General features: G+C 41.4%; 1 protein-coding gene across 2 annotated transcripts; it reads right to left on the bottom strand.

Moving 5' to 3' along the window:
- Positions 1-1,478: 1,478 nt before the first annotated feature.
- On the bottom strand, positions 1,479-18,938 carry RASD2 (RASD family member 2). 2 transcript variants are annotated; one of them, XM_029590380.1, is made up of 4 exons: positions 17,817-18,938; positions 17,411-17,593; positions 10,735-11,014; positions 1,479-6,567 (listed from the first exon to the last, which is right to left on the bottom strand). In XM_029590380.1, exons 2-4 carry the CDS (start codon positions 17,426-17,428, stop codon positions 6,038-6,040), a joined length of 828 nt encoding a protein of 275 aa, XP_029446240.1. In that variant the 5' UTR covers positions 17,429-17,593; positions 17,817-18,938; the 3' UTR covers positions 1,479-6,037. The 2 variants fall into 2 exon arrangements, with proteins under 2 accessions (XP_029446240.1, XP_029446241.1); XM_029590381.1 differs by lacking the exon at positions 17,411-17,593.
- Between the last annotated feature and the right edge of the window lie 6,045 nt (positions 18,939-24,983).

Here is a 24,983-nt window from a genome sequence, read left to right as displayed (position 1 = left end):
GCTCTTGTCCACATTAAATGTAATTTTCTATTTGCATGTCCAGTCTCCCAGTTTTGCAAGGTCCTCTTGCAATTTCTCACAATCCTCTTGTGATTTAACAACTTTGAATTATTTAGTGTCATTAGCACATTTTATCACCTCACTTGTTGTCATTTCCAGGTCATTTATAAATATATTAAAAAGCAGTAGTCCTAGAACAGATCCCTAGGGTACTCCACTATTCACCTTTCTCCAGTGTAGATCTGAAACTGCAGAGGAACAATGGCAGTAGATTCTGGGTCTGACCATCAGTTGTTGATTTCAGCAGCGGTTTTTCATGTACAGAAGAAATGACAGCAGAAAAAGACCAAATGATCCATCTTGTCTACTCAGCAAGTTTCTTATGGTAGTAACCACCACTCCGTGCAGGTTACCCCCAAGCCTTATGATAAGAGTAGTAATATTAACAAGCAAAGCCAAGCCACTGTCAAACTTATAAAAAAACTGCTGCTAGTAACATTTTTACAGGGTGAGCAGCTTTCTTGATAATTCGGATAATGCTGCTTGAATGTGTTTTGCTTTTGATCTTGGCTGTAGAAGCAGTCCTGTGCTTTTTCCCTAATGTCTGCATATAAGACTGTCATTAGGTCATACTTCATTTCTGCCTAGCTAAAAAAAACATGAACATTTTAAGCTCTAAATATGGCAGGCACTGCAGGGAGAGTGAGGGGACTCTTTTGCACTTATTGCATGGGTACAGGCATGCGATAGATTTTTGGCCCAGGTGATTAGCATAATATAGAGGATATTACTGGGGAAATGATCCCTAAATACTAGATTCATGATTTTTGAGGGAGGCTTGAATGGGCCTCTTGGAGAGCAAATATGATTGGCAAGCTTTTATTGGCAAACACTATACAATGTGAATGGAAGGGATCTGTGTCTATTTAACTTTTTGACTGGTGTAAGAATGCTTGAGCATGCATAGAGATGGATATTCTCACAGCAGAACTGAAAGAGAAAGACAGGATTACGATGCTCAAATTGGGACCTTTTCATTGCTTATTATAAACAGTAAAATATTAGCTAGCCTGAATGCTCTTTTTATTTTCTCCTATTCTTTATTAGATGAAAGAACGGTTAAGGGGGACTTCTTACTATTGTATCCCTGGATTGCTGACACTGTGATCGATCTTGTCTTTATTTCTGTAGAATTGTGCTTTTAATATGACCAGTAAAAATGGACATATGGATAGGCTAGCGGAGCAGCAGATCAGTCTTGGAAATGAGTGTGTATGGGAGTCTTTCAAATATTGTCCATGATGCTAACAGTAGTAGGTATAACGAAGTGCCAAGAGAGTAGAGTCGGGGAAACTTGGGCGAGATGAAGAGTGCTCAAGTGAACCCTGATTTAGAAGATAGTTATAATGCACTGATGACTAGCAAAAGTAAACTGGTCATATTAGCCCTAGTGCTCAACCTTAAAACAGCGGCAGGCGAAAAGTGCACAGAAGTGTTTATTCAAACAACTTTGTTGTATGTACAATGAAAATGCTCATTTCTACAGAAACATATTCCAGACATGTTCAGTCTTGTTTGTGCTTCACGTTTCCTTGTATGCAATGCACCACACTATCACAAAAGTTAGGCTTAGTATACAAGAACACTCAGTGGAATCCTCCAGGCTTGAGGACTTATGTTACAGTAGTGTTACAGTACTGTGACTTTGCTTTTATTTACATATTTTGCACACTTTAAATATTAATCTGAAAATGGAATGCACTGTATTACAGAATATGATACATATATTTACATTTTACCTGAACAGAATCTTTTTTTTTCAAATACAAATGCAGCCTTCTTATTCGTGGCTGAATATGTTACAACATATGGGACTCAGGTTTCTGTCTTCTACCTAGGCTGGAGAAGGAGCAGAGGAGAATGACACTGTTGGCTGCTCTGCCAGTTGATCAAAATGCAGTTACATAAAAATATTTTGCCCAGATTTAGTTATCCCTGTTAAGCTTTGCCCCCATTAATCATCTTTAGAAAAGACAGAGGATCTGAAACACCATTATCTCCCGCCTGACCAGCAGAATGACAGTCACAGAGGTGGTGCTGATAATGTGGGACTAATAGAGATGAGCCAAAATATTTTTAGACCACCGAGAACAATCACAGTCAAATACCCCATTCCAGTATTTCCCAGTTTGGAACTTTTGTTTTCTTCCAATTACCTGTGTTTTTATTATTATGATTTGCAGTCATGATTTCATGTAAACCCTTTCCACCGGGAAATTACTGGCAAAAGTTTGGACCGTGATAGCTGGTTTCTTGACCAGTCTCTAGAGATAAGACTCTGCGGTCTTATGTTAATTTTTATTTTAACTGCCCAGTCACAATTTGAACTTTTGTTTTTAGCTTTTAACATTTTTGGAAATTTTAGGGGGTTTTCTGGTTTGTTTGTTTTTTGCCATACCAGCTACGTTCAGCGGATGTTGTATTTTAACTGTAAAGTCCTGCTTCCATTCCATGATGTGCTGTAGTGCTGTGGTCACTGCTGTAAAAGAACGTCCCGAAGAATATTCTTGGTTTCTATCTGAGGAGCCGCACGTTAGAATGGCGGTCGGCTAAGAAGGATCAGCTTGTAGGAAAATTAGAGATAGGCGCAGGTTAGTTTTTTTGGTCAGCTTCATTTTAATGGGAGGAAGAGCTTCAGGAACACCATCGTAGTTTCTGTGTTTTGTTTTCAGCGACCAGCAGATGCTGTTAGGGATTAGATTATGATCAGTTACTGAAAGGTAATAAACTAATGCCTGCCAGTTTGCATCTCAGAAGGTCTTTGTTTGCAATATTTCTTCAACTTCTGGCTATAACCAAGATGACAGATTAATCCTCTGGACTGCAGATCAGCAGTTTGTTAGAAGAGTGGCAGATTTCTTGAACTGTGAGGCACAAGCATGTGGCAGGAGTCATACACATTGGAATCACTGACTTTCAATTGGATTCTAAAGCTCCAAAGGGCATTCAGGTTATCTTACTCTCTGCACTGTGCATTGCTAATGCAGGGGGATGGCAGCTTGCTTGTCCAGTGCATTGGCAGGGGAATTTGCTTCCTCGGTGATGTTTTAATTTCATTTAGTAAAATGATGAGGAAAAGCTTATCTGTGTGAAACTCAAAGGTGTTTTAAGAGATTTTCATAAGCGATGCAACTGTTCCTAATCTACAATAGATGTAATCTCACAACATTGATGTGCTCAGTTTCCTGGTCTTTTTTCCTCAATCAATGTTTGTTTAGAAGCATTTGATAGTCTGTTTTTTTCCTAAAGGTAAACCCAAGGCTTCCAAAAAATGACAATGGCTTGGTGTTCAACCAGCCCATCCCTTCTGACATGATGCTTGGTGGTGACCTTACAGGTGCTGTTTTATGGAAATCAGGGTCACAATGCAAACATGGTGTATAGTTCCCAACTCTGACACAGCTCCCATCTCAAATTCCGTGGAATAACAAATCTGGAGTCAGCATACACAGAGATTTCCACACAGAAGCTCTGTCGCCTTATTTGGGATGTGATTTTAGCAATGTCTTTAGATCTGTCAAGGACCCAGTACTGAAAATGATATCCCTTATTCCATTAGAGACATCACTTGTTGACATGAAAGCTTGGAATCTGTTGTGATTCCATGCATTGAACAAACCATGGTTTGACAATGTCAGTGCTGATATGTTTGCATACAAGCAGCACTATGTAGCTTTCAGTATGTTAATGGGGTTTATTATAATGTGCATCCACCGGGATGTTCCTCAATGCAATGAATGGTGCACAGCTGAAGGGCTCTGCAGCTGTCCCACCGCTCCCACAGGTTTCTTTGGTAACAGGAAGCCTGTGTGGGAGGAGGGAGCAGGGTTGCCCCAGCACCCAGGGGTGCATGTCGACTCACAGGGCCCCAGGCTGACATTTTTTTTTTTCTCTTATCCCATGCCTTCTTGAAATTTGTTGACATTTGACCCTCCGACATCCACTGCAGGAGAGCATTACGGGCATTTACCACCCTTTCCATGAAAATATATTTCCTGATGCTGATCCTGATTCTACCTCCTCGAAGCCTCATATCATGACCAACCCATGGAGGTGAATGCAAGGTATGAGAATCACCCTTCAAAACCGACTCGATTAATTATACATGTAAGAAACCCAGGGCAAGATGGGAAAGTCACTCACCACAAGCGTTCAAACTAAGATTATTCTATGGTCTGTAAAAGGTTTTGGTGAGCAGAAGAACATCATTTAGCAAGGGGCTCCAGAGGGACCCCCCTCCCGCTAGAATAACATTGACTTATATACTTCAGCAGGTCACCCAACAGAATGTAAGTGGTACATTTATCCAGTCTCATTCTTCTTGATAAACAGTATGTTGTGCATTCTCTGCTGCCTAATGAATTTGTAGACTAGTGACTGCTTTATCCTATGGTATTACATTTAAAAGACAACTTTGAGATCCTATAATGTTATTTGGGTTAGTATTTAAGTATTTAAAAGGCATCTTTAGTAATTATACTGGAAAAAATATTTCTTTATTATTTTTCCTTATGGGTTTTTATTTTTCTTGTGGCTTCCCATTTCATCTTTCTTTGTTCATCAGGTTACATTTTCCAATGTTTCTGTGCTGCTTTTTCACTCACTTTCCTATCCTTTACTATAATTCATTTGTACAGGGAAAGTTCAGAAGGTAGAACCTTAAGACCCTGTGTTTCTCTTGACAGAGGATGCTGCCACCAGCAAGTAAGACAGATAGGAAAAATGACATTAAAAGGCTGCTTATTCTTATTGGAAAATATTTGTTCAGACATTTAATTAAAACAGCATAATGACAACATAATAGGATTGTTAGGGCTGCAGTGTTATTCATTATATAAATAATGCACATGAAGCAAACGTTCTTCAGTGGAATGGAATTTCTAGAGCAAAGATCTTTATATGAGGCTGATAGGGAATAGACTTAGGAGTAACATTAGAAAATATTTCTTGGACTAGCCTGATGGATCAGTGGAAGGGTTATGCACTGCCATGCAAAAGGCCCATGTCTGAATATCAGACTTGCTGGGGATAGGAATGCTGTGGAGTTCTTGTGGGAGGAGGGAGCCTCTGCCTTTGCTTGACATTGACACCCACAGGCCAGACTTACAGTGCACATGTTCCAGGTGCTGGAGGGAGCCATAAACTGTGGTCCCTGGCCAAAACCATCACTGCAATGGCTAGGTAGGTAAGAAGGTTACAAAATCTATAAGTGGTTGAGAATGGGCCCTGGAGTCCATCAAAGGCCGGATCTGATTATGCTGGAAGCCTAAAAGTACCAGGAGGTAATTGCCGGGCCAAACCCCCCCCCCCCCCCCCCCCATATTTTTCACAGAAAGGATGGTGATCGCATAGAATGGCCTCTTAGTGGAAGCAAAACCTAACAGGATTCAAAGGATGGACATACAAAATCCCTAGTGGCCAAGAAGTTAAGGGAAGGCCAAAGACTAACCTGGACTATCACATGGGAAAGAAAAAAAAAATGGTGCAGACTAGATAGGCCTTAAAGTCCTTATATGCCATCATATTTCATGTTTCCAGGAGTGCTTCTTGTGCCACAGTTTCCTTTGGTACATTCATTTCTCAAATACACACCCCTCTAAGGGTCTTACTGGTTAATTCAGAATTTTTAGAAGATGAAAACGTGGTTTGTTATCACATTTTCAATGCAATGCGTTTGGCTGTGGCCTGAGCACATAGTGATGTCACTGCTAGAGCAATAAGTTAGTTTGCAATAAGTTAGTGCCTCACACAGACATGTGAATGAAGGCTTCCAGGAAGAAGAGGTTCTAAGCCACAGTATTGTACTGTGATACCACCATAGGTCTGGGATCTCATAAACCATTCAGGATGCAGGATTTCGCCAAAATCCGTTTTCTTCTCAGTGGGCACACCAAACTCCTGGTTCATTCTGGATCCTCTCAACCTATTTCCTAAAGGCACTTCACGAGCTCTTAAACATTGGATGAATTGATTCTGCTCACTGGATGGTGCATTTTTCCCTGTCTCGTGATGGTCCTTCACCAAGGACTTTAGCCTTGATGTATTTCAGATCACTGTTGACACTTGGCCGTCGGGCAAAGGGTGAAATCATGCCAAAGGCATCCATCTCTTTCATCCGACGCATCCTAAAGGACTTTTGGTGGAACGCATCCCCGTACTGCACAGAGATCTTCCGGTGGAGAGCGGGGCTCATTTCATGAGGTAACTTGGCCATGCTGAAGAGCACCTGAAACATCTCATCCACATTAGCATTCTTCTTGGCAGAAATCTCAAAGTAAGCACAGTTCTCATCACCAGAGACAAGGTGCTCAGCTTCATCTGAACTCACTTTCCAGTAGTGTTCACCATAATCATTCTTGTTGCCACATATCACCATGGGAAACTCTGCCAGCTCTTTGGTTTTGTTTTTCACACAGGACTTAACTTCCAGGATCTGCTTCCTCAGCCTCTTCACCTCATCAAAAGAATCCCTGTTGTCCAGACTGAACACCAAGATGAAAACATCCCCTGAAATTACACAGAAACCAAACACATCATTAGCACTGCCCTTTTTCTGGATTTCCTTTAGGTTCTTCTGTGTCTTGTCTCTCATTTAAGAACTGTCAATTAATGATTCATGGGATTTAATTCAGGCTGGGAGGGGGGAGGGGGCTAACAAGGTTTATAATTGTATCAGATGGTTCTAGTAACCTAGGTGTGTATGTTCTGAGATGTCATCAGAAGATGCACAGAACAAGCTTTTCATTTGCTGCTAAATAGGACATTGTATTCTCTGCCTAGGTGTAGTGTTTCAATGTAAGCATGTCAAGCACTAATAATTACATAGTAGAGGCTTCTTCTTGTGATGTAGACACAACCAATGCAGAAGAAGCAAAAAATAACTCTTAAATTCAAACTTTAATATCTTGTAACTTGTAGTACAGACGAACACAGCATCAGACAATCAGTGCTGAAGAATTCAATAAACTGTCTCTTGCCACGCAATGGGCTGCAAAGCAAACAGTCTTAAAGGCAAAGTACCATCAGCTTCATTTATATGCTGGTTCAATACTGTACTCAAACGCCTGCCTTACAATGTCTACCATCACATTCATTAATGGCATTGAGTTAAGCCATTAATGAATGTGATGCTAGACATTGTAAGATATGATGACCCCTGAGGGAGGCGAGTGAGCTGCCAAAACATGGGCCTGTGTTGAGTCATGTTGAGAGCTGATGTGGTATGTTGAGAGCTGATCATAGGTGACACAGCGTTTGAAAGTTTGAAAGATGATGGTTTGATAATTTTTATGGGCAATACTACATAAGATAACTGCAATTATATCTATAAGGTGGGGTAATTAGCAATTACATATAGTATTGAACCAGCATATGAATGAAGTTGATGGTGCTATGTCTTTAAGACTGTTTGCAGTCCATTGCATGGCAAGAGACAGTTTATTGAATTCTTCAGCACCGATTGTCTGATGCTGTGTTCATTTGTATTACAATTTATAAGATAATAAAGTTTGAATTTTAAGGGTTTTATTTTTGCTTCTGCATTGGTTGTAAGCATTAAAAATTACCATGTATGAGTAAAAATATTGTTTAACCCATGGTTGGACGCGCGATTTGGACACGCGTCCATAGCCCCTTATGCTATAAGGGGATTAGCGCATCCAAAATGCGCATCCAACCCATGGAGAAACTAATAGTATTCATCACTTGCAAATGCATGTTGATGAGGCTGTTATTCACCCCAGAGCAGGCATTAATGTCTGAGCAGCCCAAAAGGTTGTGCAGAAAAGCAGAAAATACTGCTTTTCTGTACATCCTCTGACTTAATATCATGGCGATATTAAGTCGGAGGAACCAAAAAGTTTGAAAGGTTTAAAAAAATGTTTTAAAAAAATATGCCAGTGGTCATGTTAGGGAAACAGGCGCTCAATTAACCAGCGGCCATTTTCATAATCCGTGGCTGTGTACCAGTTAAGAAAATGGATGCTCGTAAAATTGAGCGTCCATTTTCCTAACCCACTGACAGCTGACCTCTCCTGGGTGCCCACTGCCAAAGAGGTGCTAGGGGTGCGCAGGTGTCCCTAGCGCCTCCTTGGCAGCGCAGTCCCTCATTTAAATATTGCATCATGCACCCAGGAGAGGTGCCTGTGCCCGCATTAGGAAAGCAGGTGCTCAACACTGCATCGGCCCCATTGTGTGTAATTACATTTGTGACTCTGCTGCTCCTGGAGGTGGAGAGGCTTTGAGGGAGAAGAAGGTGGCTATAAAAATATTATAGGAGGGTGGCTTAATGATGCTCATTAGCCTGATCTTTAACATAAGTGAGTTGCCATGTGTATTTCTATAAGACAATGGGTACAGTTTTAATCTTTTTATTGGAAAAATAATTTCCCTCTGATGATCAGGAGATTAACAGGCTTATGGTTTTTCTTTCAGTATAGAAGCAAGCAATGAATGATATGAGAATAAAACTGTAACAAGCCTCTAATCGTTCTGCACTTAGGTCATAAGAAAATGTATTGCAACCTCTCATCATACACAAAAGAATTCTACATTACAAATGCTTGAAAAGAAATTCTGTAAAGAAGCTGATGAAAAGCCCATTGAGAACGCAACCGAGAGGAAACCAAAAGGAAATTATTTTAACAAAAGAGGGTAACCGCTGATAGGAGACACAGCTAGGCAGACAGGACAGAGGGTAAGGACATGGAGTATTGACAATAAATCTAATACTGGCAAGAGGCGATAAAGAATGACTATTATGCCACAAACCACAACAACTCGCGTTTCCTGCCAGATTTTAGGGGAGATTCTAGAGAGCAGGAGGGGAGTTCTTCATAGGAATGACTTGACAGTGTTGCTTTGGCTTAGGGATGCCATGAAGAGCTACTGATAATATAAATTATGTCCATTATGGGCACAAACCCATTGACATAACAGTATTTTTGCTTGTTACTTACACAAGTACATTATGTCTTTCCAGCTGTATATACAAAGCAGATATAACAGGGCAAGGATGGCCAACTCCAGTTGTCAAATATCACCATACAGGCCTGGTTTTTAGGATATCCACAATGAATATGCATTAGATAGATCAGCATGCACTGCCTCCACTGTATGCAAATCTATCTCATACATATTCATTGTGGATATCCTGAAAGCCAGACCTGCCTGTGGCACTTGAGGACTGTGATATAACTACTGATCTGCAATAAGATGTTAAACTCCAGTAATCTATAAACAGCTTGCATTGTAACGAGCATCATACAGCAACATACCATCATTACAAGCTATCTTTCACAGCCTATATTATATTAATAATACTCTGGGCATGTTGCACACTGATACTGCTTATATTATATTTTGAGATCTTTGGTTTCAGGTTTAATTTAATTTTTTCTTGGGAATTTCAATGTTATAACAAAAAAGATATTAGTGGAAAAATTACATTTCCACTGACTTTTCTCCTACGTGTTACAACAAAGTCATTTGATATTTTTTATTACGTTGAAATTCCCAGGAAAAGTAACATAAAACCTGAAAACAAAGGTCCCTGGTTATATTTTATAGGGTATTTTATTTTGGCCTTTTATCATCAATTGCTGATAATAACATAACAAAGAGGTCCTTATTCAGAAGCATTTAGCCAGAAAACTCAGAAGTTGTTCAGCTAAATGACGATTTGGGTGCTTCTCCAGCAAAATTATAGCAGGATAAGTTATGGACGTTCCATGGGTGTAACTGGAAAGAGTTGAGTTACGGTACTTATCAGGCTAACTCGGGTTGGCCCATAGACCCGTCCTAAAGTTAGCCAAATAAACCTATCTGGTTAACTTTAAGATAACCAGCTGTATTCAGTGGCGCAGTCGCTGAATATAGTTAGCCAGATAAGTTTATTCAGCTAATTAGCCAAGCCACACAATGGCTCAATACGACCTCCCAACTTTTCTAAAAATACGTGTTCTGATTTTTTGATACCTAGCATCATAGTCTTTCATTTCAATAATGGTTGGAAGATGCATTTAACTTTTAAACAGGAATGACTACTTTGAAGAAGCACAGAGAAATAAAGAGAAATAGTTTGAGAAGTTCCACCCAACGGGAGTGTTTGAAAGACCCATTTACCTAATTATGTATGAAGATCTTTTGATGTCCCTAGTCAATATGAACCAAGATATTCTGTGCTGTATGGAGGAAACTCAGGCAAGGACAATACCCAAAGACCAGCTGACCTGGGTTCTTCCTAGGATCTCTGCTTCTCAGTGGGAGAGAGCCAAGAAAGAGCTGGGTCACTGTCCGGAGGCTGCCACTGAAACCATTCACTACGCATATGAGCTCACAGCTGTTGGCGTAATCTGGAAAGAGCTTCGAAGAACTCTTAAAAACGCGGCATGTGCATTGTGCACTATCACCGACAATTTTTCATACCTGGACTAAAATTCAGTCATCGAATGTTGTTGGTTGGCCTTATTCCTGGCAAATCAGAAACAAGGGCAGCAGGGACTGATTTTTTTTTTTTTTTAAATCTTATGAATAGAGACATTTTTGCTGAAATTTTGCCATAAATTTGCTTCTTCTGGGTTTCCAGAACAAAGTTGCAATACTTGGTTCACTCAGCTTTCAATGTAAAGGCTTGCTTATTCTCACTAGAACATCAGACCTGGTCATCCTGCATACCTGTCAGTATGGAAAGCCTCCTCATGGCAGGAAAGGGGTGGTTTCCCGACGTGTCCAGGATATCTAGCTGATACATATCACCTCGAATGTTGTAGACCTTGCGGTGGAAGTCCTCGATGGTAGGCGTGTACTGGTCCTCAAAGCGGCCATTGAGGAACCGTGACACAATTGAGCTTTTGCCCACCCTAGATGCTCCCAGCACCACCATGCGGTAGGAGTTCTTAGCCGGGACACTGATTGTGCAGTTCCCAGTGGACAGAGTCTTCATCATTGCGATGTGCTGAAATAATAAAATATACATATATGTCTCACAGAAGACGGATGAGTTCAATAACTATATTTAATTAACTGCAGAGAACATTTCTGATATTTAATGACATGACTTTTCTGTGCAAAGTTCCTTCTAACAAGCTCTTTCACATTTATGAGCCTACGCAAATCTGAATGCTATTATGATCTCTCTCTAAGAACCTCATGCAAGCATTGCAGTAATATATGCAAAGCATTAGCTTAGCACAAAGAGCTGAAACATGAATCCAGGAAGAGATGTATAAAAGCAGGTGTAAGATGATAATAAAAGGTGTGCACCTTTTATTTAAAAAAAAAAAAAAAAGTAGACATTGCACAGTTACATGAGGCAGATTTATCAAAGGTTTGCTCCAGTTTTGTACTGGTGTTTCCTCATTAAATGTAAAGGATGCTATTTAATCTGGAATTAGAAGATAGGTTATTCATTTTACAGTGCAATTGAACTTATGTAGTGCAGAAAGTAATGGGGATCGGATACTTTGTCCTTCTTATAATGGAGATCTCTGTAAGAGCACGTTGATCTCGGGCTAGTGATCCAGTTACAAAAAAAAAATGATTTGCTGTTTTTCATTCTGAAGCATAATTTGATCATATAAAGTAAAGATAAAACCACTTATGTTAACTGGCTAATGTTGAAGGATTTCTACTGCAGTGTTCATCTTTTCACCTGCTGTCAGCACAGACAGATTTCACCCTTATGAGGTCCTCATGTCCTCGATGGGCAATTTTGCAATATGAAAATTGGCCTTTGTTCCTAGTTTGTGTGCTGATTACACATTACACAGATTTCTGTCCTACTGCGAGAGCAATGAGCCAGATATAGTAAGTATGCTCTTATAGACATAAAGGGCCTATGCACTAAAGCTTAGCAATCATCAAGGGTATTTAGCATACACAAAAAAAAAAAGCATATTATGCACTAAGGCCATCGCATATATGTTAAACCAACCTCAGGTGACATTAGCATGGGTGCAATAAAAACAGTGCATATGCGCATATAAATGAAGGAATGTCAAATGCAAATTAGGCTTTTGTGGGCGAGTGAATTGGTGTGGTATGTTCTCCTCTACACACTATTTAGCAAGTGCTCAATAAAGCCCAAAAGTTCAACATCCACTTCGAACCAGGTATTAACTGTTTAGCATGCATACTATGGAAAAGACTCAGCAGCTAGCAAGCTTTAAGGCGATCACTAAAGTGACCCTTTACTATTGACGCCATTGTCTCTACAGACGTTGGTGGATGAGGTATGAGTGAGCAGAAGTGGAAAAGTGTGTCTGGCACTCCCCAATAGGAGAGGCCTTTTCTGGATTGTGTGGTTTAACAAAACTCATGGGCCCACTTGGCTTCTGGTTCTTCTTCTCTGGGGGTTCTCTCATTCTAAGATCGAGTTCCTTCCTTCTTGCCTTCCATCCTGAGAGGGTGGTTAGGGGACCTGAGAGTGGGGTTCCCCGATCTTAAGGGTCAGGAAGATTTTGCCTGGAGGACAGAGAGTGGAGCCCTGAGATATCCTAAAGAACCAAAGACAAGATCTATAAGAAGAGGGGAATTAAGCTCATACTCTTTATCTGCTTGAGAGAGATTTCTCTAGTGTTTTGGATAAAGGGGATTTTCTTTGTAGAGAGTCAGAGAGAAGGCTGCCTTGCAGGGAAAAGTTCCCAAAGAGCTGCTCCCTAAAGTAGGAGCTTCTGAAGAGTATCAGTATTGAGAAGAAGTCTGCATTCAGTTTGCAGGTACCAGTGGGTAAGTGCCCAGGGAGGGGCTACTTGTAAAAGTACCTCCATCATATGCAAATCTACCGTATGCATATTCATTATAGATATCCTGAAAACCGGGTCTGTTTGTGGCTCTTGAAGACCGGAATTGGCAACCCTTGGGCTAATACATAACAACGCATGTTCAAGTGTTGTTGTATACTCCACAGTGGAGAAGTAACCACAAATTAGAAATAGAAACATGAAGCTATAAAATTAAGTGGAACCCTCAAGAAGCCAGATGCAGCGCAACACCGGGGAAATAAGAAACAGAAATGTATTTTCTCATGCACTTTACGAAATATAAATACCAGAGATGCTCATTTCCTGAAGCTGACAGAGAAAATAAGACTTCCCACAAAAGAATGAGCAGAAAAAGCTTTGTATAATCCTGGGAAAAGAGGAGAAACAGCAGCTAGAGCAGCAAATATATATTGTATCGTGCCACCAAGCCAGAAATGAAATTTGACCAAAGACAATATTGAATATCATCAGAATCCTGTAATTATCTTTGTAATTTTATTTTATTACTATTATTATTATTATTATTATTATATATTTTTGGACTTTTATTTTTAAGCACTTTGAGGACAGTTTTCAAAGCCCAATAAATAGACATTTATCTGGGTAGCTTGGCGTGGCTAAAAGATGCGCTCATTCGATCTGGTTGAAAGTGTGCACGGGGGCTTCACGTACATTTAGTTGGATTGAGGGGGGGCTTTTCTCGGGGTCGTGTTTAAGGTGGCATTGGAAATCCATGGGTGTAGATTGGATTTTCCAGACTTTGTGCTTTGTTATCCAGCAAAAATCTGCCCCCATAAAAAGGAGATGCAAAGTCCGCAGATCCTTATGGACCCAATAGCAATTTTCAAAGGGAAACCAGGGACATAGTTTCTTTGAAAATTAGATACAAGGTCCATGGGAACCACATTCAGGTGGATTTTTTGAGAACTGCAGTACTTTTTAACGCAATACTTAAGGCAAATATTCTACAAGAAAGTACCTGTGTCGTTTCTCTTTGAAGATTAGAAAGGCAAAATGTGCATGGCTAAAAGCATCCCAGTATTTTGCACCTATTATTTGAACAGGTGGTGGAGGGAGTGGTGTTAGTGGTGATGGGGAGACAACATAACATGTGGCGCACTGGAAAATGAATTGTATGGGCCAGATTTTATAACATGTGCGCGGGCGTAGATTTGCACACGCAATGGAACCCTAACCATCCTACTAGCTACTTTTGAGGCCATTTTTACCCAGGTAAAAATTCATTTCTTGCTATTACTTTGGCAACATTTGTGCAAATTGTCATTTTGATAAAGTTTCCTGAATCTGAGAGAGAGCCAGAGAGAGAGAGCGCGATCAATTGTAAATGAGAGAAAGATTGCATAAGAGAGACTGGCACAAGCTAAGGAAAAAGACATGAGAGAGATGAGGAAGTAAAGAAACAGAACGAAAGAGAAAGAGTAAACATGAAAGAGAGAAAATGAGAGTGAGAGAAGAGAATAATAATAATATAGATAGATAGAAAGGAAAGTCACTAGATAGACAGAAAGGAGTGTCACTGTGCGCGTCATGCTCCAAAAAGCATATTTGCTGTCCTTTTTCGGGGCACGTGGTGACCAATTTTGGTTGCTTTGACTTTCTTCACAGTTTCCCACCCAAAGTCTTTCTTCAGTAATGTGAATTACAGGAGCGATCTGCTTAGAACTGATCTTCTCGTTGTACGCATTGGCCGTGGGTTTGCAGGGTGAAAGTGCATGTGCTGTGATGGAGAAATGGGGTTAAAGTGCATGTGCTTTTGTAGACAAACAGGGTGAAAGTATGCGCGCTGTGACGGATAAATGAGGGGAAGTGCATTGTGTACTCACACGTTCTGTGTTTGGTGATGAAAGGGGGTAAAATGATGCAGGCTGTCTGGGTACATGGTCGGGGGGAGTGAGACTATGTTTGTAGAAGCCATTTTCCTCTGGTTACTTTCACTAGTATAGCATTCCTCTCTTTTTTGTTAATCTATCTATCTGTAGGAGAACTACTAAATATCATTACAGCTACAAATTAAAAGAATATCCCGTGTAACTTTTTTTTTTAGAGCAGAAGTAGAGAAGAGTGAAGTAGTTGAGAATGCTGAGGCAGGATATGCTCTCTCTCTCTGTCACTGATGTCTAAGAGCAGGCACTGCACGAGGCGGCAGTAGTGCAAGGAATATGCAGGCAGCCCTAACAGTGCGCCTTCAACCCTGCTATGGACCAGTGGTTTCTAACCGGCAGGCTGAAAACCACAAGGTGGCTATCGAAGTCCAGTAGCTAAAGTCACAATAGCTAAAGGCTAAAGCACTTGACAATCAAGCTTTAGTCCATCAATACTTCTTCCTTGGTTTTTAAATGATTGTCTTTCTAGCCTGGCAGCATCACTACTGCTCCTTTCTGGGCTTTCCTGCTCAGACAACCTTTTACGTACCATGAACTCCCAGGTTTTCCAGCCCTCTTTGAGGGTAATTTTCAATAGGGAGTTGGGATGTGCATTCATTTTAAACAAACAAGGAATTTGAACAGAAAATAGCCATTTTCTTTTTATTTTGGTAAATCCGAAACAAATCGCTAATGGCTCAAAAAAAGAAAAAAAAAACAAAAAACCAACCCTGAAAATGTTCATTTCTGTTCGTTTCGGAATTTAGTGCAGGCTATTTTCTAAAATAAATAAAAATTAAAAAAAAACTAAACCCCTGGAACAAAAATCAGCCCAAAAAAGCCGGAAAATGAATGTATTGAAAAGAAACACACATTTTGGCTGCACACATCCCTAAGAATAACAATACCTGAAGTTATTTCCGTGTGTTATAAATTGTGGTGGGAGCTGCAGAGTTTACAAAATGCCATGCAATCACTGCCCTTAAAGTATGCACATATGTTTCAGTGCACATGCCTTTTTTTTTTTTTTTTTTAAATAAAAAAGTACATGCATATATTTGACACATTACATAATTGTAATGTGCACGTACTAACCCTCAGTTTATCCACGGAGACGGTTATTTACATTGGCTGCTTTCAAATATAGTCTCAGGTTGTGAATCAGATGCATTTGAAAACAAAAATAAATGACCATGTTGTAAATTTGTGCTGACCTATTTAATTCACTGTTCAATACTACCCCTAAGTGCTTAGCTTCTGATGTTACGATAATAAGGTATTATCTAATAATAACTGGGGTGCGGTGCCCATAACCTCTGCCTTGGATGCACTCAATTTTAGCTTATTAAAACAAAGCCATTTACACTATTCGTGCCCAGGCAGGATTGCATCATCATCAGATTGATTTTCATCTAGGCTACAATATATCTGAATATCAGTTGCCTACATTCGAAAGAGTAGACCATGGTCTCTAATCAACTTCCCCATGGGCAGAATATAGATATTAAAAAGTCTCATTCTTGGCACTCCCTGGGGTGCCAAGAATGAGACCAGGAATCACCTGCCATTACTCCCTGCATTCTTTTTCTTAGGAAAGTATTGCCAGTATATTACCTTCGATTCCAGGGACCCACAACTTTTCAAAAAAACGTTCAAACCAAAACCATGTCCTAGAGAATCAGATACAATCCTCAGGGGTTTGGAGATGCTGCTGTACTGTACCTGAGTTTCTGTCTCCATTCAGTCTCTCGCAGAGGGTGCTAGAGAGAGGGTTTAAAACGGATTGCATAGTGGGTTGGAAGCTGAGATTTAAACATCTGGAGAACGGTCATAGAACCGGGAATCTGAGTGTATGGGTGCTGGAATGTGGGAATGTAATCCATTTACTATTTGCTCTTTAAGCATTCTCACTAGAAATATTTCTTACTTGCTCCTTTAACCACTTGCTAATATTTTAGATTTTCAACTTTAGAAAGGCATTTGCTGATGTGGCAGTTACTAATAATGATAGCCCAAGTTTTGGATTAATAATCTATTTAAAAAAAAAAAAGAGGATAAAGAAGCAACGTTCCAAATATTTTTCTGTCTTCCAGGAAAATTCTTTTCTACAGTATGCAAGGGGTATCAAACGCCTAAATAAGCTTTATCGATATAATGTGCTCAGGAAAGTTATAATGCTCATATGTTTATTATTTACCCATGAATTGAACTGTTTTAGAAGTTTTTTTTAAATTATACATATGCAGTAATACAGCCTTGTTTTGATTTTGTCTTTTCAAGTTTTGGATTGCCATCCAGAATGTAGGGAGCATAGTACTGATATTTTTTTCACCCCCATTCTTTTCTTAAGGATGGCGATCCATGATCAAATTTTAGCAGTTGAAGGAAAATAGCCCCTAATGCGCTTTTGCTCTCGATGGTTTGGACCAGACCTCATCCCATTTCCGATTTGCTGTTCTAGATTCACAGGCAACTCGAGACAAAGTATATCTGTTTATCCATCGATATAAAGCTACCACAGAAAAATAAAAATGACACTGGTGTCAGCTCCCCACATCCCAATATAACGAATATGCATTTGCAACATGCAAAACACTCCACTATTTATCCATAACTTTAAAGTCAGATTGTATCAGATACAATTAAAAATGCATGGAAAGGTTGCCCATATATTTGGCGTTTCTCTGTCGTATCCATCTACAATACCTTTCTCTGCATTTGCATCTCTCCTGTCGTGCCTCTCTCATCTCGTTATTTTCTTTTCTCATCACACCGTCTGACACGCTCACCTCTCATACCATCTCATTTCTCTCCCTCGTGACTTGCCATTTCTGCGAGAGTCCGCAGTCTGTCTCCTGCTTTCTCTCTTTTCCTTTTTTCTCTCTTTTCCTAAAAACGATATTGCACGTCCTTACTTAAGCACAGGCAGAAATTTCCCAGACCACGTAACGCGTGCAAGCATCTCAGGGCAGCGTGCACGAAAAGAGAACAGCAACTGCCAGGTTTTGAACAGGTCCCGAGTGAGAATGGTAATAAATGCAATGCAAAGGTTAGATTAATGCAGGCTACGCAGCCGTCTGAGAGCTGTGACAGGAGGTAGTGTCTCCCTTACCTTTAATTGGTGAGCTCCCGGAGTGCTGATGAAATGTCTGCCACCGTGGCCTGAGTTGCTAAACCGAAATCGATCACGGAATAGAGGAAGTCACTGTGCCATGCTCATTCCTGCCTTCTGGCCTTTGCTGGACCCTGGAGAAGGGCAACGGTGGGGATGGCATGCCATGGGCTTTTGCCGTGGATCAGAACGTCCGTCTCCAAGCCAGGGGGGCAGAAGGAGAGCTGAAGAGTACCGACTTCCCAAAATCCCTATTCAGAGCTGTGGAAGGTGCTCCTGGGAGCTGGGGATCCAACTAAATGCCCCAAGCAGCTTCTCCCTTTTGGAGCTTGTGGCTGTCAAAATATTGAGTTCTGGATATATCTCGACCATATCCTCTCACTAAGCTGTTAAAATAAAAATACATTGATGTAGTATTGCTTTTTTTTATTTTTTTTATATTATTTCCCAATATAACTGCCTTTCTCCCAAGTAATTTGTGAAGTCATCAGAAAAGCTTGCAGTATATAAAATGTTTCAAAGTCCAGTCCAGTCAATATATTCTGATTTTATATAATGAGTGATTTTTTCTTCTGTGTTTTTTTTTTTTTTTTGTTCCGATGGATAATGAAAAGACTTGTAGTAGGTCCTTGTTAATTTCTCAGATCTGTCAATCAACGGCTGGCAATATCCTGCCTCAGGTTTCACGGATACCAGGCTTCAGGCACAGGCAGAGGTGGATATTGATGGCATTTCTAGCTGTTCAATCCCTCTTGCCTCACTGTCACAGGCAGCGTACTCCTGTACGTTTTATACAAATTACTGGATGGAAAGGTAACCTCTTCTGACTTTTCCTTCTGAATAGAAATTGAAAGGCACCTGAAGAGTGGCAAACTGCTGTAGGTTTCCTGTTCAGACTCTATTTAAAGAAGTTTGTCAAATTTCACTTTCCTTGTTTCTCCCTCCAGGCAAGATTTTTCTCTTCAGATGTTAAGGTGTGATATGTTCCAGGGACAGGATGCGGCTTTAACTCTTGCTCTCAAAAATGTTATAGTGAGGATAATGCAAGGCATATATTCCGAGTCTGCTGTCTCCGCAGCTCACTGCATGATCACTTTTCACAGCACTGTATAACAGCCTTCAGTGTCCTACAGCTGCTCTCTCTCTGCTCAGGCAGGTTAACCCCTCCCCTGCTCTTTCTGGATGTGACCCACAGCAGGGACTCATCCAATGGGCTGCTGGCAGAGGAGTGTGTGTTCACACCCATCCCTGTGTGACATCATATGGAGATACACAACCCAAACAGAACTGCATGTTTGGCAGTCCTGACATCCATGCACACTGTCAAACAGGAAAAACTGAACGCTACACTCTGGCCTTCACTGAGAGAAAAATTAGTTCCTGTCAGCTTGTAAGCAATGCTTAAGCCTGGTCTCCCCAATATAAGCAAGATACTACATGGAAACTTAAAAACACAAAACGGAGGTTACTAATAAATGTATTTACAAAATATTTCACTTAAGAAAGATTGGATACACTTAACATGTTCAGCCTGGTGTTGAGGAGACTGAAGGTAAAGTTCACCAGTGGTCTTTAGGATTCTGAATAAGACAAAGAATGGGGCAACAAAATATTAATTAAAGAAGGTGAGATGGGGGTAGGTTCCAGAGAATGCAATGGAGTAAAACCAGGACTGAATCAACTAGCAACAGTAACATGGGATAGACTTAGTTTTGGGGAACTTGCCAGGTTCTTATGGCCTGGATTGGCCACTGTTGGAAACAGGATACTGGGCTTGATGGACCCTTGGTCTGACCCAGTATGGCATGTTCCTATGTTCTTAACCTGTATGATTGATCTTGATGAGGTGGAAACCCTAGCAAGAAGCCCAAAATACCTGCCCACGCTTCTATCTCCACACGGCTTCTTTTACATGTTACCTGAAGTATTTAATCACCCAGCTCCAGGGGATAAAAACACAGCACTCATGCACATGGAAAAAAAAATGCTTATCATAGTCCAAATCCCTCTCCTCTGCCAATACTTTCTCGAACTGCATTCCCTGAGAAACTGCTGGCAAGCAAAGCCATCATATGTCTAAATGAATTAAAAAAAACCAAAACAAGTTTTTTTATCCACACATTCTTTATTCTCTGTTCTTCACCCATGGTTGTTCTGTCCAAGAAGGAACAGCATTCAGAGGACGCTAGCCACACTCCTTTTCCTTAAACATACTATGCAATGCTCATTCCCTACGCCACTGTCAGTGCTTCACAAGTTCTGCTACCTCCACTTAACTTAGCTGCTGTATTTCTCCCATCATTACCATGGTTGCTTTCACAGGCACAAGGAGGAGCAGATATGAAGATGCTGCCCACACGGGAGATGCTTTAGCCAGAACTGAAGGACACTGTATATACCAACTTCAAATAACGTTGGGGGAGCGTACAGATCTGAACTGTGTAAAACATCACCAGCTGGTAAAGAGAATGCTGCAGTGGTTCTGCTCAGAGAACACAACCGAACCCCTCCACTGAAATGGCTTTAGTCAATGCATAAGGGTAAGCACAAACTTTACCCTCCCCTCCCTCCCCCCATATTAAACCCCGAAAGCAAGAGCACAAGGAAACACTTAGGGGTTCTGATGCCTCTCTTGCAGAGTCTCCTGTAATTTTGGTTCCTATGTGCAATTATCTCGTCCAATGATGTTTTTCTGTCTGGTAGGGATGTGCATTCATTTAAAACAAATAAGGACTCTAAACTGAATCAGGTGGATTTGTTTTGGTTCAGAGAAAACAAATATGAATGGCCACTTCCCCCCAAATTAACATTTTTGTTTGCATTTGTTTTCGTTTTCCATTAAAGTTTATCGGGCAAGCAAAACTACATGGGTTTATTTTCTTCTCAAGGCAGCTTCCAGTGCTTAGCAATTGGTGGTGACACATTTGACCCTAGACTGACCTGAGCTGGGGTGGGAAGGGAAAGCAGGACCAATCAAGGTCCAGCATTTTTTTTAACCAGCTTATCTTAATTGGTCAGGCCATAGAGCTGTTCTAAAGCTAGCCAGATAAACTTACCCGCCTATCTTTAAGAGCGCCGGCTATACTCAATAGTGCGGCTGCACCATTGGATATCCCTCCAAAGTTAGCTGGATAAGTTTATCCCGCTTTCTTTTCAATCTGGCCAATGACTGAATATTGCACCCCATGCATGTGGTGGTTTGCTGTTTTTCCATGAACTGTGTTTTCATCTATGGGAATTAAAAAACATTATCACTACTACCAGGTACAGGTAATGTATGTGAGAATAGTGCAAAGAGGATTGCAGAGACTATAGTACTTGTAAAAAGGCAAATTCCTTTTCATTGGTGGCGGACGTTGGGCAGTAGGCTATGGCCACTGGACAGTGAAGAACTCCTGCCACTGCTAGTACGGTTTTAGCCCATTTATGGTGCCTTGGGGGTATTCATTCCACTATTGGCGCTGCTTTGCTGCTTTTGTGGTGCCTTGGGCAGTTCATGCCACTGCCATTGGTGCCCTGTGCACTTCTCATGATGCCTTGGGGTTTTGAATCCATTCTGTTGTTTGGTGCTCAGAGTGGCAGCGTGTAGCAGTTTTATGGTTTGGGCATGGGTGCAGCAGATACTGGTTACAGATCTGAAGGATTCTTTCTCAGAGAAAGAGGCGGAGCATCTGGAATTGGCTTTAGCCTTTATTGCAGATGTATTGTGTGATTTGGTTCATACATCATCTAGGATTAAGATGTTGGCAGTATCAGCTAGGCAGTTCCTCTGGCGGCACCTGGGCTGTGGTCAGGTGTCCAAGGAGCAGCTGAGTAACCTTCCTTTTCATGGAAAATAGTTCTTTGGGGAGGGCTTGGGTTTTTCTCCCCTACCAATAGATGGAGACAGACTCTTGGTACTTAAGCTATGGTGCCACCTTAAGTCTCTCAGTAAATCTATACAAAGCTAGAACAAACTCACTCCCATCCTCGAGCAGGGGAAACTATAAAAACTAGGTGAAGCCTGAACATTTAGATGGTAACTTTCTTTCTGGTGCGTCCATGTGCGTGTGTTTGTCGGCGCATGCACATGGACACGTCCATTTTAGAACATACGTGCGCATATACATGCATGTTATAAAATCAGCAGGATGCGTGTACATGTACGCACCATTTTATATGAGTGCACACAAATGCTGTGTCTACCATGTAGTTGGGATTTTGTAAGATACACGCGCCAATACCAATACCCATTTCCCCAGTCCATTCCCAGTTTTCCCAGCTAAAGGATAGGGCTTCCTTACCCGCTGCAGCTAACTATCCTTTCTTTTACCCTACCTGCCCTGACCTTTAAAACCCTGCTTAGTAGCCCAGTTTTTTTCCACTTCCACCTTCTACATAGCAGAAGTAAAATTACACACTAGGGAACCCTAGTGCACACTAGTGCGCGTAAAACTTACGTGCACATTTTTACTTATGACTCCAAACCTCCCATGTCCCACCCAGAATCTGCCCAGACTTCCCCAAGCCTTACCCGTTTTTTTTTAGCCTTTTGGATTTGGGCATGTTCTGCGAGATATGCGCGTACTTGGCCACTTTTTAAAATCCGCATGGCGCATGCTGGCCAGACACACGCATGTATCTCCTGACTTTGGCACGCATAGGCCTTTTAAAATCTACCCGTTAGGCTTGAGAACCCTAACTCCAAGAGGATGCAAATGCCAGAAGAAAAACGGGTAGACTTTTAAAAACTGCGCGATCGCGTACTTTTGTTTGTGCAGCAGGCGCAAACAAAAGTACGCTGGATTTTATAAGATACACGCATAGCCGCGTATCCTCTAAAATCCTGGATCGGCGCACGCAAAGCTGCTGATTTTGGGCAGCTGGCGTGCGCCGAGCCGCGCAGCCTGCCTCCATTCCCTCCGAGGCCGCTCCGAAATCGGAGCGGCCTCGGAGGGAACTCTCTTTCGCCCTCCCCTCACCTTCCCCTCCCTTCCTCTACCTAACCCACCCCCCCGGCCCTATCTAAACCCCCCCTACCTTTATCCATGGATTTACGCCTCCCGGAGGCGCTGGCTGCTGGTGCGCCGAGACCCGACCCGGGGGCGGTTCCGGAGGGTGCGGCCACGCCCCCGGAAAGCCCCGGGCTGAAACCACGCCCCCAGGCCCGCCCCCAAAATGCCACGTCGTTCGGCCCCGCCCCCGACACGCCCCGACATGCCCCCGTCCAAAAACCCCGGGACCTACGCACGTCCAGGGGTTCTGTGCGCGCCGGCGGCCTATGGAAAATAGGCGCGCCGGCGTGCAAGGCCCTGCTCGCGTAAATCCGGGCGGATTTACGCGAGCAGGGCTTTTAAAATCCGCCCGACTATGAACAGTACACTAACAATATATATCCACAGAAAGATGAATGGTTTCCAGAACCCATGGGGGGGGGGGGGGGGGGACACGACTCTGAATTAGTCTGTTGGGATTCAAGGAAAGAAAATTAGCAGGTATGAACCAATTTTTTCTTCCTAATCATCCCCTAGAATAGTCCAGATGCATGGAATGTACCCAAGCTACCCTAAACTAGGCAGGAACCTAAGTAACCTCCTTGCAACACACTTGCACCAAACACCATGGAGTCTATTGTCTAAACATCCAACCAGTAAAGTTTGACAAAAGTGTGCAGTGAAGACCAAGTGAATGTCTTACAAATGTATTGAGGTGAGATTAACTGACACTCGGCCCAAGATGCTGCTTGAGCCCTAGTTGGACCATTAGATGATGAAGGGATAAAAGGGGCACTTAGAGATGACAAAGCAATAGCAGAGAAACTAAATTAATTCTTTGCTTCGGTATTCATTGAGAAATATGTAAGAGATATACCCATGCCAGAAATGATATTCAGAAATGATGATTCAGAGGAAATGAAACAAGTTTCAGTGAACTTGGAAGATGTACTAGGGCAAATTGACCAAATAAAGAGTAGCAAATCACTTGGGCGAGATGGTATACATCCCAGAGTGCTGAAAGAAATGAGAAATGAAATTGCGGACTTGCTATTGAAAATTTGTAAACTATCAGTAACATCATGTATGGCACCTGATGACTGGAGGGTTGCTAATGTAACACCAATTTTTAAAAAGAGATCAAGGGGTGATCCAGGAAACTACAAACCAGTGAGTCTGATGTCTGTGCCAGGCAAAATGGTAAAATTACCATAAAGAACAAATTACCGAACATATCGATAGGCATAGTTTAATGGGACAAAGCTATCATGGATTTAGCCAAGGGAAGTCTTGCCACACAAATCTGCTACATTTTTTGAGGGTGTAAATAAACATGTAGATAAAGATGAGCCAATTGATATAGTGTATCTGGATTTCCAGAAAGCATTTGACAAAGTCCATCGTGAGAGGCTTCTTAGGAAATTAAAAAGCCATGGGATAGGGGGGCAGTGTCCTATTGTAGTTTGCCAACTGTTTAAAAGATAGGAAACAGAGAGTAGGGCTAAATGGTAAATTTTACCAATGAAAAAAGGAGAATAGTGGAGTGCCCCAGGGATCTGTTCTGGGACCACTGATTTTTAATATATTTATAAACAACCTGGAAATGGGAACAAGTGAGGTGATCAAATTTTCCGATGACACAAAATTATTCAAAGTTGTTAAATCACAAGAGGATTGTGAGAAATTGCAAGAGGACCTTGCAAAACTGGAGAATGGGGATACAAATGGGGAATGAAATTTAATGTGGACAAGTGCAAAGTGATGCACTTAGGAAAGAGTAACCCAAATTATAGCTACACAATGCAAGGTTCCAGATTAGGAGGCACCACTCAGGAAAAAGGATCTAGGTATCATTGTTGAAAATACGTTGAAATCTTCTGCTCAGTGTACAGCAGCAGCCAAGAAAGCAAATAGAATGCTAGGGATTATTAGGAAAAGAATGGAGAATAAATCAGAAAATATCATAATGCCTCTGTATTGCTCCATGGTGCGACTTCATCTTGAGTATTTTGCATGTAGTTCTGGTCATTACATCTCAAAAAAGATATATCAGAATTAGAACAGGTACAGAGAAGGGCAATCCAAATGATAAAAGGGATGGAACAATTCCTCTATAAAGTAAGTCTAAAGAGATTAGGACTCTTCAGCTTGGAGAAGAACTGGCTGAGGGGAGATATGATAGAGATCTATAAAA

Source organism: Rhinatrema bivittatum, chromosome 2 (assembly GCF_901001135.1).
Source record: "Rhinatrema bivittatum chromosome 2, aRhiBiv1.1, whole genome shotgun sequence".
NCBI lineage: Eukaryota > Metazoa > Chordata > Amphibia > Gymnophiona > Rhinatrematidae > Rhinatrema > Rhinatrema bivittatum.
Note: the sequence above shows the minus strand (reverse complement) of the source record. Positions and strands in the feature narration are given on the sequence as shown.

Coding starts and splice junctions, on each gene's coding strand:
- RASD2 (XM_029590380.1), bottom strand. Junction 6,568..10,734: donor GAGGCTTTCCATACTGACAG/GTATGCAGGATG, acceptor GTGTAATTTCAG/GGGATGTTTTCATCTTGGTG.